Source organism: Xenopus tropicalis, chromosome 7, assembly GCF_000004195.4.
Source record: "Xenopus tropicalis strain Nigerian chromosome 7, UCB_Xtro_10.0, whole genome shotgun sequence".
Lineage (NCBI taxonomy): Eukaryota > Metazoa > Chordata > Amphibia > Anura > Pipidae > Xenopus > Xenopus tropicalis.
The window spans coordinates 104,914,611-104,929,081 of NC_030683.2; the positions used below are offsets into that span (position 1 = coordinate 104,914,611).

The window sequence follows — 14,471 nt, forward strand, 5'->3', positions numbered from 1 at the left end:
AAGCTTTATGGAGATGAAGATTTCATTTTTCAGCATGACCTGGCACCTGCTCACAGTGCCAAAACCACTGGTAAATGGTTTACTGACCATGGTATTACTGTGCTCAATTGGCCTGCCAACTCTCCTGACCTGAACCCCATAGAGAATCTGTGGGATATTGTGAAGAGAAAGTTGAGAGACACAAGACCCAACACTCTGGATGAGCTTAAGGCCGCTATTGAAGCATCCTGGGCCTCCATAACACCTGAGCAGTGCCACAGGCTGATTGCCTCCATGCCACGCCACATTGAAGCAGTCATTTCTGCAAAAGGATTCCCGACCAAGTATTGAGTGCATAACTGAACATAATTATTTGAAGGTTGACTTTTTTTGTATTAAAAACACTTTTCATTTATTGGGCGGATGAAATATGCTAATTTTTTGAGATAGGAATTTTGGGTTTTCAAAAGTAGAGTAGAGCTCCATTTGTCAACAAATTCCTTAGGAAAGGGATATTGCTTAGTAAAGCGCTTAGTTGCCTGAAATCTTTTCTCAGGAGTCTGCCATTCATCCTGAATAACTGCCTGAAGTTGCTCATGGGCCGGGAAGGCCACTGAGGCTTTGCTATGTCTCTTAAAGAGGCCTTTTGATTTCCCTGCGGCAGAATCTGGTTCCTCAATCTGCAATACCTCAAGAACTGCTTTTATGAGATGGTCTATGTTAGAAGAAGAGTCCGTAGATGTATCACCCTCTTCAGAATCTGAATGTTCAGAGGAAAAAACCTCTCCTTCACTGGCCTCACCCTCAGATGGAGAGGGGCTAGAAGAAAGAAGTTTTAGAGTGGCTTCTTTTCTACCAAAATCACGCTTGCGCTTATTTGTGGTAGCTGGGGCTTCCGCCATTTTGCCAAGCATTTTGTCAATAGAGGAGGCAAGCTGTGGTATAGCTTGTAGGGATTGAGAAAGGCAGATGGCCCAAGCTGGTGCATCAGAGGATGCCTGTGGGGCTGATGCAGTAGACTGCAATGAGCCAGTCTGAGATTGTTCAGAAGTACCCACTGACTGAGATTCAGGGGGCTCTGCAGCTGTGGTAACCCGAGTGCTGCAAGATGAGCAAATGGGGTTAGGCTGGGCCTCCTTAAACTTGTTAAGGCACTTAGTGCAGGCAAAAAATGAAACTACCGCTGGGAGTTGTCTCCCTCCCCTGATAAATAAAACCCCCCTACCTTCAGCCATAATGTAGTAAGTAATGTGCTTTCTTTTCACCGTGCTGGAGCAAGGAGAGAGCTATTGAGCTGCGTGTGCAGAGTAGAGCAAATGGGCGCGAATGGCGAAGGCGTGCAGTTCCGTATGATATAAGGCATGTATTGCGAGCCGCGCCGTCAATGTGTGGACGCGCCGGTGCACGCCGATGACATCATCGCGCGTGCGCTGGGAGAAACGAAGCAAGGCTGAGGTATGGGGTTATCAGGGGGGGTACTGCGGTAGCTTACCCATGTAAGAGCTAGTGCGATGCTCTTGTCTTTCATGCTCCCCACCGGGAGTCTTTCTGCTCCGTGTATATACCTCTAGGGTATCGGAGGGTATCCATCGCAGGGGGCTGACACTTGGAGCGCAGGCAGAAGACTGGCTCAGGTCTCACCCTGGGTGTCGGTGCTAATCACCGACCGATGATGTCCTTTAGTAGGGCCCTCTAGGCCCAGTCCATACCTCCTGTGACGAGGACACAGAAAAAACTGAAGGCTGTTCGCTGAGCAAAGGGGGATAAAGGGAGAAGGAGTGGCTACAATTCTTACGTCACTACAGTGTCCTGCCTCCTGGTGGGAGGGGCCCTTTACCCCACTGTTCCTGTGTCCCCCTTGGACGTGAGAGAAAAGTATACCATAAAAATTATGGCAGAATCCCTTTAAAAGGAAAACTATACCATCAAACAATGTAGGTCTCTATAAAAAAAATTATGCATAAACAAGCTCATATGTAAAACCCTGCTTCGTCAAAATAAACCATTTTTATAAAAATATACTTTAGTAGTTTGTCCTATTGGGTACTCAAATAGAAAACTGCCATTTTAAGAATTAGGGGCCGCCTCCTGGGACCATAGGATTCACAGTGCACACAAACAAGCCAAGGTACACATACATGCTAGACTACATTAGCCAATTAATGGACAGAGTTCTGTCTTTTTCTTCCACACTACTTCCCGTTACAGTTAATCGTTCAATACTTCTGGTCACGTGATCTGAGAAAGCATACAGCCCATTACTAAATGGTGGATCAAGGGAAAGGATGTAAAAGGGCAATATTTACCGAAAGAGAATCCAGCCAAACTGGTATATATATATGATAACAGATCACTTAACACAACCTTTTGTCCCATCTTTTTTTCCCCACAAGAAGCATGCATATCACATAGGCAAGGGTGGCTTTGAGAGGAGAGTCTCCTTGAACTCTACCCTCCATGTGTAAGGCCCTTGTTGTCTATAAAGATTCTCATTTATCCAGGTCACGATATAGAGCAGTGCTGTCCAACTGGTGACCCCCCTCTCTGTGGCCCCCACCTGTCTGGCTGCTTTGATGGCTTACCTTTGAGTAAGCTTTAAATGGTATCAGTACTGAGATTAACTGGCCCCCTGCATGGTTCTCACCTCAGATTCAGGCTGTAATCCCCCTGTATTGTTTAAAAATGTAATCCTGTGTTGTTCACACCTTTTAATTCCTGCATTGTTCACCGCCTGCAGTGTTCACACCTCATGCTCAGGCTGTAATCACCCACATTGTTCACCTGTTCACACGTCAAAGACATTGTATGTACTGCCTGGACTATCCTGCCTGTGTGTATGGCACACAGAGGCAGCATAGGGCAGGGAGGGTATGGCACACACAGGCAGCATAGGGCAGGGAGGGTATGGCACACACAGGCAGCATAGGGCAGGTAGAGTGTAGCACACAAAGGCAGGGTATGGCAGGCAGAGTATGGCACAAACAGTCAGCATAGAACAGGCAGAGTATGGCACACACAGGCAGGGTAGGGCAGGCAGAGTGCTGCCTATGTGTGCCATACTCTGCCTGCCCTATGCTGCCTATGGGAGGTGAACCTGGCAGGGGTTTGTTAGCAGTTGGAAATAGCCATTAATTGGTCCCTAAGGTGTGTAATTATGTGCTGGGGGTTGCTGTGCTATCCACAGAGGGGGTGGAGGAGGCATATGGATTTAAGGCATATGTCTTAATATGACATTTTTTCACATATTAATGATGGTTGATATCCCCACAGTGAGGACCAAGCATATGGGTTTTTGCTGCACTACCACCATTGTGATAAAATGGGTGTGGTTTGAAGCAGGTGTGGTTAAAAAGGGGAGTGGTCAAAATGGCTTCCATTAGCGGCCCTCCACCATGTATGCTAGAGAAATTCCGGCCCTCGGCACTGCAGAAGTTGGACAGCACTGATATAGAGTATCTAGTAGAATTAAGTCTAAAACAACTGGACTTTTCCGAATTTTTCTTGAAAACGTTTCATCTCTCATCCGAGTGTCATCCGAGGTCCTTGTTGCTAATGTAACAAGGACTTCTGTATCTGTTCATGTCGATCAGGGTCCTGCCACAGCCATGTGGCTGTTAATCACAGAACGTGCTGCCCACCAATCCCTAAATATGCGCAGCAAAACACTCTACCCCTATACGATGCACATTCCTAGTTTTCTGCTTGGGAGTTATATGCCGAGATGCACAGCAAATATGTCCTACCAATATGAAGGTGATATTTTTCAATTACAACAGTAGCCAGTTACACTGCTAACTATCAGAGGACAGAAATAGAAACAAATGGTGACTGCAAAGCCAGGGCCACTATTAGGAGTTCTGCTATATAGACACTGATGTAGTCTACATTGTTTCAGGTGGGACAGACAGAGGCTTGGTGAATAAGGAAAAATATGCTAAAGAATTTCCCTTTAAAGGACATGTCAACCCAAAAAAACAATTCTAAGCAATATACTTTAATTACAAATTTTTAGTTCATTGTAGTTACAAATTTGCACACCTCCTTGACTACCCTGTAGTCAGAGAGATAAGGAGAGCTGAACAGGAAGAGGGGGCAGGGCTTCACACTGTACCATGAAGAGGAAAGGAGCTGGAGATTTCAACTTGAGGTGGCCATACACGTCAAGATCCGCTCGGCTGGCGATGTCGCCAAGCAAGCGGATTTTCTCCCGATATCCCAACCTACGGGTGGGCAATATCGGGGAAATTTATGCTAATTAGGTCGTTTGGCCCTGGGGCCAAACAATCAAATCATAACGGTGGGAATGGGCGCAGTCGGCTTGTGGACCACATCAACAAGCCGATGCGACTTACTTTTTTAACCTGCCCAATCGATATCAGGCCGATATCTGATTGAGATTTCAGTCGGGTAGGCCCGTCGTTGCTGCCCCTACACGGGCCAATAATCTGCTGAATTGGTCTAAGGGACCAATATCGGCAGCTACAATCAGCCCGTGTATGGCCACCTTTAAAAATCAGAAACCAGATCAGTGAATGCAGGGACTAAGGTATGCTATTCAGGGGGTTGTTTAGAGTAATTTTAAAGATAGAAAAAAAAGGTTTACTTCTCCTTTAAAAACAGGGTTTGTCTGTCCTTTTCTATTCTCAGCCCTGGTGGCTCTGACTTTTGAAACAATGTAACACAAACCAGCAGACAGACAGACCTGTCAGAAGGAAACTGGCCTGTGCAATATTGTTTTTAAAGTTATAACCAGGAGTTTGCCATTACTTCTTGCTGGGATACAATTAGTTACAAAAATGCACTGCTGAACATCTTCCCTATACAATAAAGGAAGATACCCTCTTATGTTTTATGTCTTTGTTGTGCTCTAACGTGTGTACCTGCTGTTTATGAATAGAATTAGCCCTCTTGGACATTTCTGCCGGCAAGATAACATACTCTATAACTCTATATGTCATAATCATGTATATCATATCTATATCATAACTCCAGCTCTGGTGTATAAGAATATAACATTTGTTGCAAAGAAGTGGCAGTAAGACCTGACAACACTAATAACAGAGCAGCTACCCTTAAGCTGGCGATACACGGACCGATATTGTATCAAAACCTAGTTTCGTATGATATACGCTGCATGTATGGCGGATTGACAAGACAACAGATATCGGTCGTCTCGCCGATTGGGCATTACAAAAGATTTTGATCGAGCGCCATTGAAGGCCCCCGAGCAAAATCTGCATTTAGGGCTGAATCGTTAGATTGGGGTACAATCCCTATTGTTTCTACCTCCATATCGGACGATTTAGCCCTGAATGTCAATGAAGGGAACGAACCAATGGTCGCAGGAAAGATGGTAAATGGTATGTGTTTGGCCATCTTAAGACAGAAATTACATAAGCCCCACACAGAAAAGATAGCTTACCTTTTGCCAGATGTCCTCAAATTGCTCTACGCCTTCAGAAACCTTTTTCAAACACCGATCGATCTCACCTGAAAAATTTACATACAGAGAAAAATGGAACTGTGATTATCATACAAAAAATATATATCACATGTTTTATCATCATCATTTATTTAGATAGTGCCAGAAAATTACACAGCGCTTAACAATAAATTTAAACAAGCAGGGATATTAAAAATTTAACAAAGGTATACAGAGTAACAATAGGATCAGAGGGCTCGCCCGCAAGAGCTTACAATCTACAGGTATAGACTATGAGAAATGCCAGGGAGAAATTCCTCTTTGGAGGTACAGATCTTCATTGTTAAAGGACTATGGTTTCCTTGGGTCGTTACATAAACCCAAAATATAATGTGCAACATTTCTGTTAAGCTCTCCTTAGGAGCTGATCAAGATTGACTTCTGCTATACCATTAAGAGCTATTATATTAATATAATAATAATGCTACTTTCTAAACAGTTTTATATAAGGATACACTGTACAGCCACACTGAACACACAAGGACTCATGTAGGTCAGATTCTGATGTAGAGTCATTTGTGTGAGTGTAAACTCAGAGGAACGAATCATCTTATTAGTTTTTTTGTAGACGGTGTTGTGAATTATCCATCACTTCATATACTTGACACAACTAAATATGCAACAAAATTTGACCCACAAAATCACTGTTAACCTAAACTCAAATTATGGGACAACTAGAGGCAGCAAGCTTTTTGTTAACAGACAATGCAGTTGTCAACTGTGTTTAGATTTGCATATGCAATTTAACGTTCAGATTCTATCCAGTAAACAAGCTGCACTCACAAAACGATCCTTTTATTTTTATCATGTTCCCTTAAATATATATTTATAGCGTTAATCCGAGAAACAACTGAAAGATGACTGACAGATCTGCAGTGCCAAAATGTTCCTAAGGGCACCTGCCAGGTTAATTATATGGATGCCTTGCATTATAAAGCAACTTTCAGGAGGTACTGCTGTTCTTTGCATTTTCATCTACCTTAACAGACCTGAACTGTGCGAAATTTAATGCAATCAGATATTCACAATATCTCAGTCATGACTTCTGGGGTAATAGAACAGATGAAGCATGCAACAAGATCTTGGAATTTTACATTTGCACATACAATGTTATTTGCCCTGGACAAAACATTTTGCCCACCATCAATCCCACAAGAGTTTGGCATAGACATTGGGCTGAACATCCTTTATAAAGGCTCTTTGGTAGGTAGGTGCCTAGATACTTTGTACCAACATATACAAACAATAATACCGAAAAGGGACTATTAAAGCCTACTATAGCCCACTGCCATAAACTGCGCACCAGACACCCACTACATTTTCTATCCCGCATCTTGTTCACTTTCATGGTAAAGTGATGGTTAAAAGTACTGGAATTCCCTCTGTTTTCCACAGTGGGTGGTGCACAGATTCTCTAGAAAGAAAAGGAACATGTCCCAGTATATATCACTTCACAATAAAACCTGGTGAGGAGTGAGAGTCTAGGAGTGGGTGAACTGGCAAACACACAGACTGTGGTTTCCTTTCAATCCGTGAAAACAAAGATATATTTGTGTAAGGGAAGAAAAAAAAAAAATTTAAAGTAGAATTCAGATTTTACTTTTTCCAGGGGAAGGTTTCAAAACAGCGTAAATTCCAGGTGAGAGAAAACACAAAAAAACTCACAAAAACTGGTTAAAATTTTGGAAAAATGTAAAATCCATAGTAAGTAAAATCTGGGTTCAGATAGTGCTTTTGTACTTTTTTTTTTTTTTTTTACATAAGCCCAACCCCATTTATCTACTTATTTTGGCCTCAGAATTTTTATGATACTGTTTTTCCCACATTCCAAACACAAATACAGGAATGCTCTTCTAGGGCAGAATCTGATGAGGTATGATCTGTGCAATGAGATGCAAAATATGCCCATGCTATAACAATACTGCTATTTGAAACGTTTATCATAGTTTGGAGAACCTTTAAAGGAAAACTATACCCACAGAATAAATACTTAACAGATAGGTCACTTAAAGGGCATGTAAAACCTACATTTGCCTACAATCAGTTGGGCAAGTCTCCCCCACCCAAATGGAATCATTTGTACTGCATATATCCCCTCGGCTTGCCAGCACCATCACATTTCCCTAAAGCAAATAGCAGCTTTCACCCAGTGGCATACATTTCATCAAGAATACAGGCTCACACAGGCAGAACTGTATGATAAAAGTTCTGCTTTGTTTGAGCTGAGCTCAGGAGAGAAGGTTAGGAGAAACAAATTGAAGCAGACAGCTAGAGCTGAGTTTCTATGGGAACCAGCAATGTCATCTCTTCACTGGCTGCTAGACTGGGGGCGTGTTTAGTAATCTGGGCTTAGAACAACTGAGCATGCCCACAAGCCTGAGTGGGTTACAGGAGGAGAAGGAAATAAAGGGGATGCTGCAGCCTTACCATTAACCTCTGGATAACCAGAGTGGCAGGTATTGAAAAATTCCAAATAGGCTGTTCACCAATTAAATTTTTGTGTGGGGGGTTTACATGTCCTTTAAAGATCTCGCCAAATTAGAATATATTAGTATATATCAGTAAATATTGCCCTTTTACCTCTTTTCACTTGAGCCACCATTTAGTGACGGGCTGGGTGCTCCCTCAGAGATCAGCTGACAGGAAATAATGCAGCTCTTACTGTAACAGGAAGTAGTTTGGGAGTAAAACACAGAGCTCTGTGCATTAATTGGCTGATGTGACCTTACATGTACGTGTGCCCTTGTTTTGTTTGCGTGCACCATGAATCGTATGATTCCAGGAGGTGGCACTTAATTCTTAAAATGGCAGTTTTCTACTTAGGATTACCCAGTGGCACCTATTGCTAAAGTATATTTTTATTAAAAAAATTGTTTATTAAGATGAAGTAGGGTTTTACATATGAGCTGGTTTATGCAAAATGTTCAGGGGTAAAGTTTTCCTTTTAAATAAAAAAAGCTGGTATTGGTAATATAAGTGTCAGCCATTCTAGTTTCTGCCTCTGTAGGCTTCAAACAGTACTGGCTTCCCTCTGTGCCGGCTTTAGCTCCCACACCTCTCTGTTCTCTGTCTGAGGAAACCCATCAATCACAGCCCACATATCACATTCACTGGATAAGCCCCTTGGTAATTGCTTCCTTCACCCGACACTGAAGCAGAACATTATATCTAAGCAGGAATGTGAGTTATTCTTTTAACTGCATTAAATGATGTCTCTCTGTGCACATACACAGCTGCTTGAAAGAACATATATGCCATGGCAATGAATTGCATGCTAAAAGCACACATATACAGTGTTTAAACTGTTTCATTCTGAACACATATATATTAGTACACCATAGTGAATACAGGCAGGCTGGCTGTACACTAACTGCACACCGACAAGCACAGCAGGCCACTTGCTAAGCTTACACATTATTAACGTTTGCTATAGAGACATAATGGAACTGTGTTATCTTTACATTTTTAAGGCACCTTCATTCTAGCCTAACTTGCTGGGAAGCATGGCAGCATTCCAAAGGCAATTCTGTTTAATATATTTTACTAAAAACAGTGCAAAATGAGGGGTAGTTCACCTTTAAGTTGATTTGGGTAGGGCACACCAGTACTATTTTGAGATACTTGCAGTTGGTCATTTTTTTTATGCTTTTTGTTCTGAAGCTCTTCAATTAGAAATTATAGCAGACATCCTGGTTGCTTGGGTCCAACTTTCCCTAACAACCGGAAGTGGTTTGAGAGAGAGAGATGAATGAATGGGAGAAGATGAACAGGAGAGGAACCGAATAGAAAGTTAAGTAACAATAACATTGCAGCTGCACAGAGATTTTTGGCTGCTGGGGGTCATTGGCCCCCATTTGAAAGATGAAAAGACAAAGGAAAATAATTTTTAGTAGGTTACAGAATGGCCTATACTTAGCAGCTTTTATCTGTCATTCATTTTTTAAATTAACTTAAAGGTCAAAAACCCCTTTAATGTCATGCATCTTACAGAAATTCTCTCAAGATTATCTAAAACGGATTAATTATAAAAGTTTTTTTTTCTTTTTTTACATACTAACTCAAAATTAAGGTATTTAGTTTTCACTTTAAGAATTAAGTCGAAGGGACAAATTCTGACAACATTTCTGCAACATGAAGTGGTAAACAGTGGTTAGGTTTAACAAAGCCCATTAAAAGCTAACGCTTCTTTAACTGCTGCATAAGCCACACAGCAACTCCCACATATTGAGACAGAACAAAACATTCCTATAAAATTGTTGTCCTAGAGAACGGAGATTATTCATTGCTTGTGCCAGATTACTGTATGTGCCCAAGGTTTTTTAAAGCATCTCTATGAAGAGAAAAAAAATGTACAGGTTGTACCACTGGAAAAAAAAGCTGCGGCAACTTCAAATGCAACAGCGCCTTTAATGCCAATAAATGTTGTCACAGCCTAAAAACTTGGCACCTAAGTATCAAAAAAATCACTCTTGTGATAAAAGTTATTGTGTGAAAGCACATTTCTGCTAGAAACCACACAAGTGCAATTTTAGGCAAGCATCACATGAACCACCCCCAGCGCAGGTTTTTGGCGATTCCCACTTAACAATGGTGGAGTCATTTAAGTTGTTTTGATGCTGTATTTTAAGGCATGGGAGCCACATTACATACTTGTTAGCTGGTTTATAAAATGTATTTAAAAACATACGGTATGAGACTTTTAATAACCATAAAGACAGTTAGGAAAGATAAAGAAATTATATTTGCTGGATCGCAGAATACGCTACCTTGTAGTTTTCGCTTATCTGCCATGTTTCCTTTACTAGAGATAGGTTCTCCTCATACTTTAAGAAGGTGGGGCTCTGAAAAATACAGTAGATATTAAAATGCTAAAAACTTACAGGCATTGAATACAATCTTTATGTATGCAAACATGCACAAATAACATGGACACAATCAAAATAAATATAACGCCCAGATTAAATTGTGAATAAGCCTTACAAGTCGCATTTTTTTTTTTTTGCTCTCAAAGTCCCTAAAGGCTGTTCAAGGAACAAATTTGTTCCTCAACTTCCTGACGCTAAATTTTGTTAAAGGTGAATGTTTAAATACTTGTGTAGAATCAACAAGTTTAGAACACAGCCACACGGCATATTCTGATATACTGACTCTCTTGGATTCTCTGCCTTTACCTTTCCTCTTGCTCAGCAGAAGCCGAGTGACTTGACCACAGGGACCTGAGAGATTGCCGATGATAGCCTAACAAAAAGAAAGAGAATGGTCTTCCTTAGCTTTCCTTTATATAATAACTGGACATAACTTTACTAGATTCAAGATGAAGAGATGGAAGACCCTCTATAAAGCCGCTTGTTCGTTTACCTACCTATTTGGCAGGCAGGGTCTTACACTTGATGCTGTAAGCGAGAGAAAATAGCTATCAGCTGAGGTCTGTTCTCTGCAAAGCATTACAGGCCCCTTGAATAGAAAGCTAAGTAGACAATGATGCTATAACTACTTTGTAGACATAAAACAGATCAGTCCATAAAACATTAGCGAGTTGAAGAAGAGCTGAACTATAGGAAAATCAACATTCTAAGATGAAAGACATTATGAAAATAAATAAAAGAATACAGCTTTATTAACATTTATGGCCCTGGTTCTTAACCTTGGGCCTTCTGATGTTATTGTACTACTAGGTTAGGAAATATGGAATTAAAGGAATGAAAGTCCCCAACTTTCATTGAAACATACTAAGTTGATTTGGGTGGCATTGTACAGTGCACAGCTTAATGAAACAGCTACTTTGTGGGCGATAGGAATCTTTTTAATATTCTCAAACTTCATACCTATGACTACGAGTCTGAATTTGTTTTGCTGCACGACTTGAGATAGTAACAGAATTGAGATGTAACTGAGCTTACTGCATAAAAGGGATCAACACAGACGCACCCCTTCATCTGAAAGCGCACCAAAAAATTTAGCAGAAACAAACGATCCTTTAAGCTTAATTGTTAACTAATGCTTACTCCAACGTTATACAATCAGCATCAGGCAAAAATCCACTTAAAATCACAAAGAGTAAGTCTTATCACCCAGCACCACAGGAGAGACTTAAGCTGGCCATACACGTGGCGATCTGACGATGTTTCGTGCGACAATCGGTCGCACGAAACATCGTCAGATGTGCCACACACCATTCAGGGCTGAATCGGCAGGTAAGGAGGTAGAAACAATAGGATTTCTACCTCCTTCTGCCGATTCAGCGCTGAAGGGAGATTTGTCAGGCGCCTTCTATGGCGCCCGATCAAAATTTTCAAACTGGTCCGATCGGCGAGTCGGCCAATATCAGCAGCTTCCTGCCATATCAGACTACACGCCGACATACCATACACGCACCGAATATCAAACGAAACGAGGTTTCGTACGATATTATCGGTGCGTGTATGGCCACCTTAAATGATCAGAGTGCCCTTTGTTCAAGGATGACTGATCAAATAAAACATGAAATGTAATATTCTGTTGTCTGTAAACAATTACTGTACAGTATCTGTGTCTGGTACTTTGGCTACAGACCAGTGTAATTCATTTTGAATGAAAAAGAAGCAAAAATCACCAATATTCACTATGAATGCACCAAATCCAGGATTTGGTTTGGGATTTAGCCAAACCCATGCCCTTGGCCGAACCAAATCTGAATCCTTAAAATCATTACTTTTTTTTTTACTGTAATACAGAAGTTGAACATTTTTCAAGCGAAATGCAAGGTTCTCTGTATCCTATTTTGCATATGCAAATTAGGATTTGGTTCAGTATTCAGCCGAATAGTGGATCCAGTGCATCCCTAATGTTCACTCTGTGCTGCACATATAAATCCTATAGCAAAGGGCAGACATGAACCAATGTACCATAACACTGTCTGCCAATTTGGAGCAACACCTAACAGAGAAGATTACATGATGAATAAAACAATTAGGTTTCAGGAGCTGCAGACCAGGACTGCTCACATGTTTTAGGGCTTTCAAAGAGATGGGATTGCAAAAATATGCTAACAGGCATGCATGGCCCAAGTAATATAGGAAGCAATTTTTGCCTTATTGCTAGAGAATGTCTAATACAAACAGATTCCAAAACCAGACTTATTAATTAAATAAAACAAAGCTCTGAATACAGACTTTAGAAATTTTTTAAGGCAAAATGAGTACCTACCTGTGATTCTAGGTGCATGGACAATATGTCTCCTAAGTGCATTGGTACACAGCCTTCCTAGGGAAGAAAAACAGAGAAGACCTTAATCTAGAGAAATGAACCATTTTTAATATCAGTTATTACTCAAATGCATTTGTCAAGTAAATAGGCTAACATTAGCACTATATTTTCCTGCAATGTAAAACCTTTCCATACTCCATCCACGCCTGATCTCCACAAATGCTGGTCCATTTCAATCAGGACCCTCCTTGTGATGTAATATGAGATTTAAAGAGCCATACCTGGCAGTGGCTACCACTGTTCTCTAGTCCAGCTGCATTCAAGCTCTCATCAGCCAATGATCTTGGTTTTTTCATATGTAATCTAAGCAACAGCTTTTTAACCATGTCCATATCAGGGCCATGTATTGCGAAGAAACTAGCCTATGTTCAAGCTATACTTTTACTACACAGCAGTGATTTCTCTGAGGTGCCTGGTGTTCTGTTAAGACAGACAGGCACGTGCAGTGTGTTAGAGAAGCACCCACAGCATTCGCCCATTACATAGTTTAAAAGCTGCCACATAAACTAAAAACTTCCTGTTTTGCTTTGATATATGCACATGACTCAGGGTACCGGGCACTTAAAACAACCTACACACTGGGGACCTTAGAAAACCACTATTTACATTATACCATGTTAATATTAAAGTAATAACGCAGTACAGATTTAGCAATAATCACTCTTTTTAGATTCATTTAAATGTTTATATTTTACTCTCCCAGTTAAAACTCAAGGGCAAAAATATTGCTTAAGTGTAAAAACGAAACTCATTCCAGCTGGTTATCTCAATGAGTGAACATGGTGACCAGGGCACAGAGATAACACATGTTTTTCACAAGTCAGATGTAGCTGGATACGCTGGGATTAATAAAATAGGTGGAAAGTAAAAATGAAAATGCCAGACCAAAAAACAAGTCATAAAAAAAAAAAAAAAGACACACAACCAAGTACCAGAAAAACACTGGATACATTTAACAAGGATCATGGGCTGGGCGGAGCCCTCCAAAGCAAGATTTTTACCTCAAATTACCCATGTTCTTCACAGGTCTTTTTGTATAGCAGTTTGTAGTGTATTAATATAGGCCACTGACAATTATCTATTCCATATAATCAGCTCTCAGCATGGAAGCAGGAGGATAGGGCTTGGTCACAAATCAAAATTATGGTTGCATGTTTGTATGACAACAACAGCTTCAATGCCTATTCTCACCCCAAAAAAACATGTTTATATGCTCAGAACATGCATCAGCTCGGAGTTAGCTGGAGTTTAGCCGCTTGTCCCAAACAACTTAAGCAAGGTGAGACTGATAATTAACAATAACACTGCCATGGATCATTATGATGTCACATTAGAACCGGATCAGAACAGATATCATGTGACTAGCTCCATGCAATGTGAGGTAGCCCAGAGAAGTATTAACATTTAAATTCAATTGAGTTGCATTTAAGTATAAATATTAAAGAATATAACAATATCACTTCCTTAATTCCTTTTAAGCACCCGACAACTGAACGTCAATACTGCTCAAATGTATACTTGCAAATTAGAGTTCCCACACATTTACCTAACAAGTGAGCTGGAGTACTTGCTCATTATGCCTGTGCCCCAACATGGCGACCAGGGCCAGGAGCTCCATCTCAGGGAAGGTGCCCTATTAAAGGCAGGACCCCTCTCATGCCCACAAATCCCTGTTCCATGAAATACATGCGTGTGCTAAAAGGGCTGCCGCACATATGATTTTGCTCTTCACTACAGTGGACATGTGCCCACTAGGGACACACTA

The 14,471-nt window shown here is 41.0% G+C and overlaps 1 protein-coding gene across 10 annotated transcripts in view; it reads right to left on the reverse strand.

The window, feature by feature from the left end:
* Nucleotides 1-14,471, reverse strand: part of cnot3 (CCR4-NOT transcription complex subunit 3) — a 38,452-nt gene that overhangs the window by 18,715 nt on the left and 5,266 nt on the right. For 7 of the 10 annotated variants that reach the window (XM_018095285.2, XM_018095284.2, XM_012966125.3 and 4 more), the window contains 5 exon segments: nucleotides 12,647-12,703; nucleotides 10,824-10,854; nucleotides 10,633-10,699; nucleotides 10,228-10,302; nucleotides 5,402-5,469 (listed from right to left, as the gene is read on the reverse strand). In XM_018095285.2, coding sequence (XP_017950774.1) covers nucleotides 5,402-5,469; nucleotides 10,228-10,252 — 93 coding nt within the window. In that variant the 5' untranslated portion in view covers nucleotides 10,253-10,302; nucleotides 10,633-10,699; nucleotides 10,824-10,854; nucleotides 12,647-12,703. 10 annotated transcript variants of the gene reach the window in all.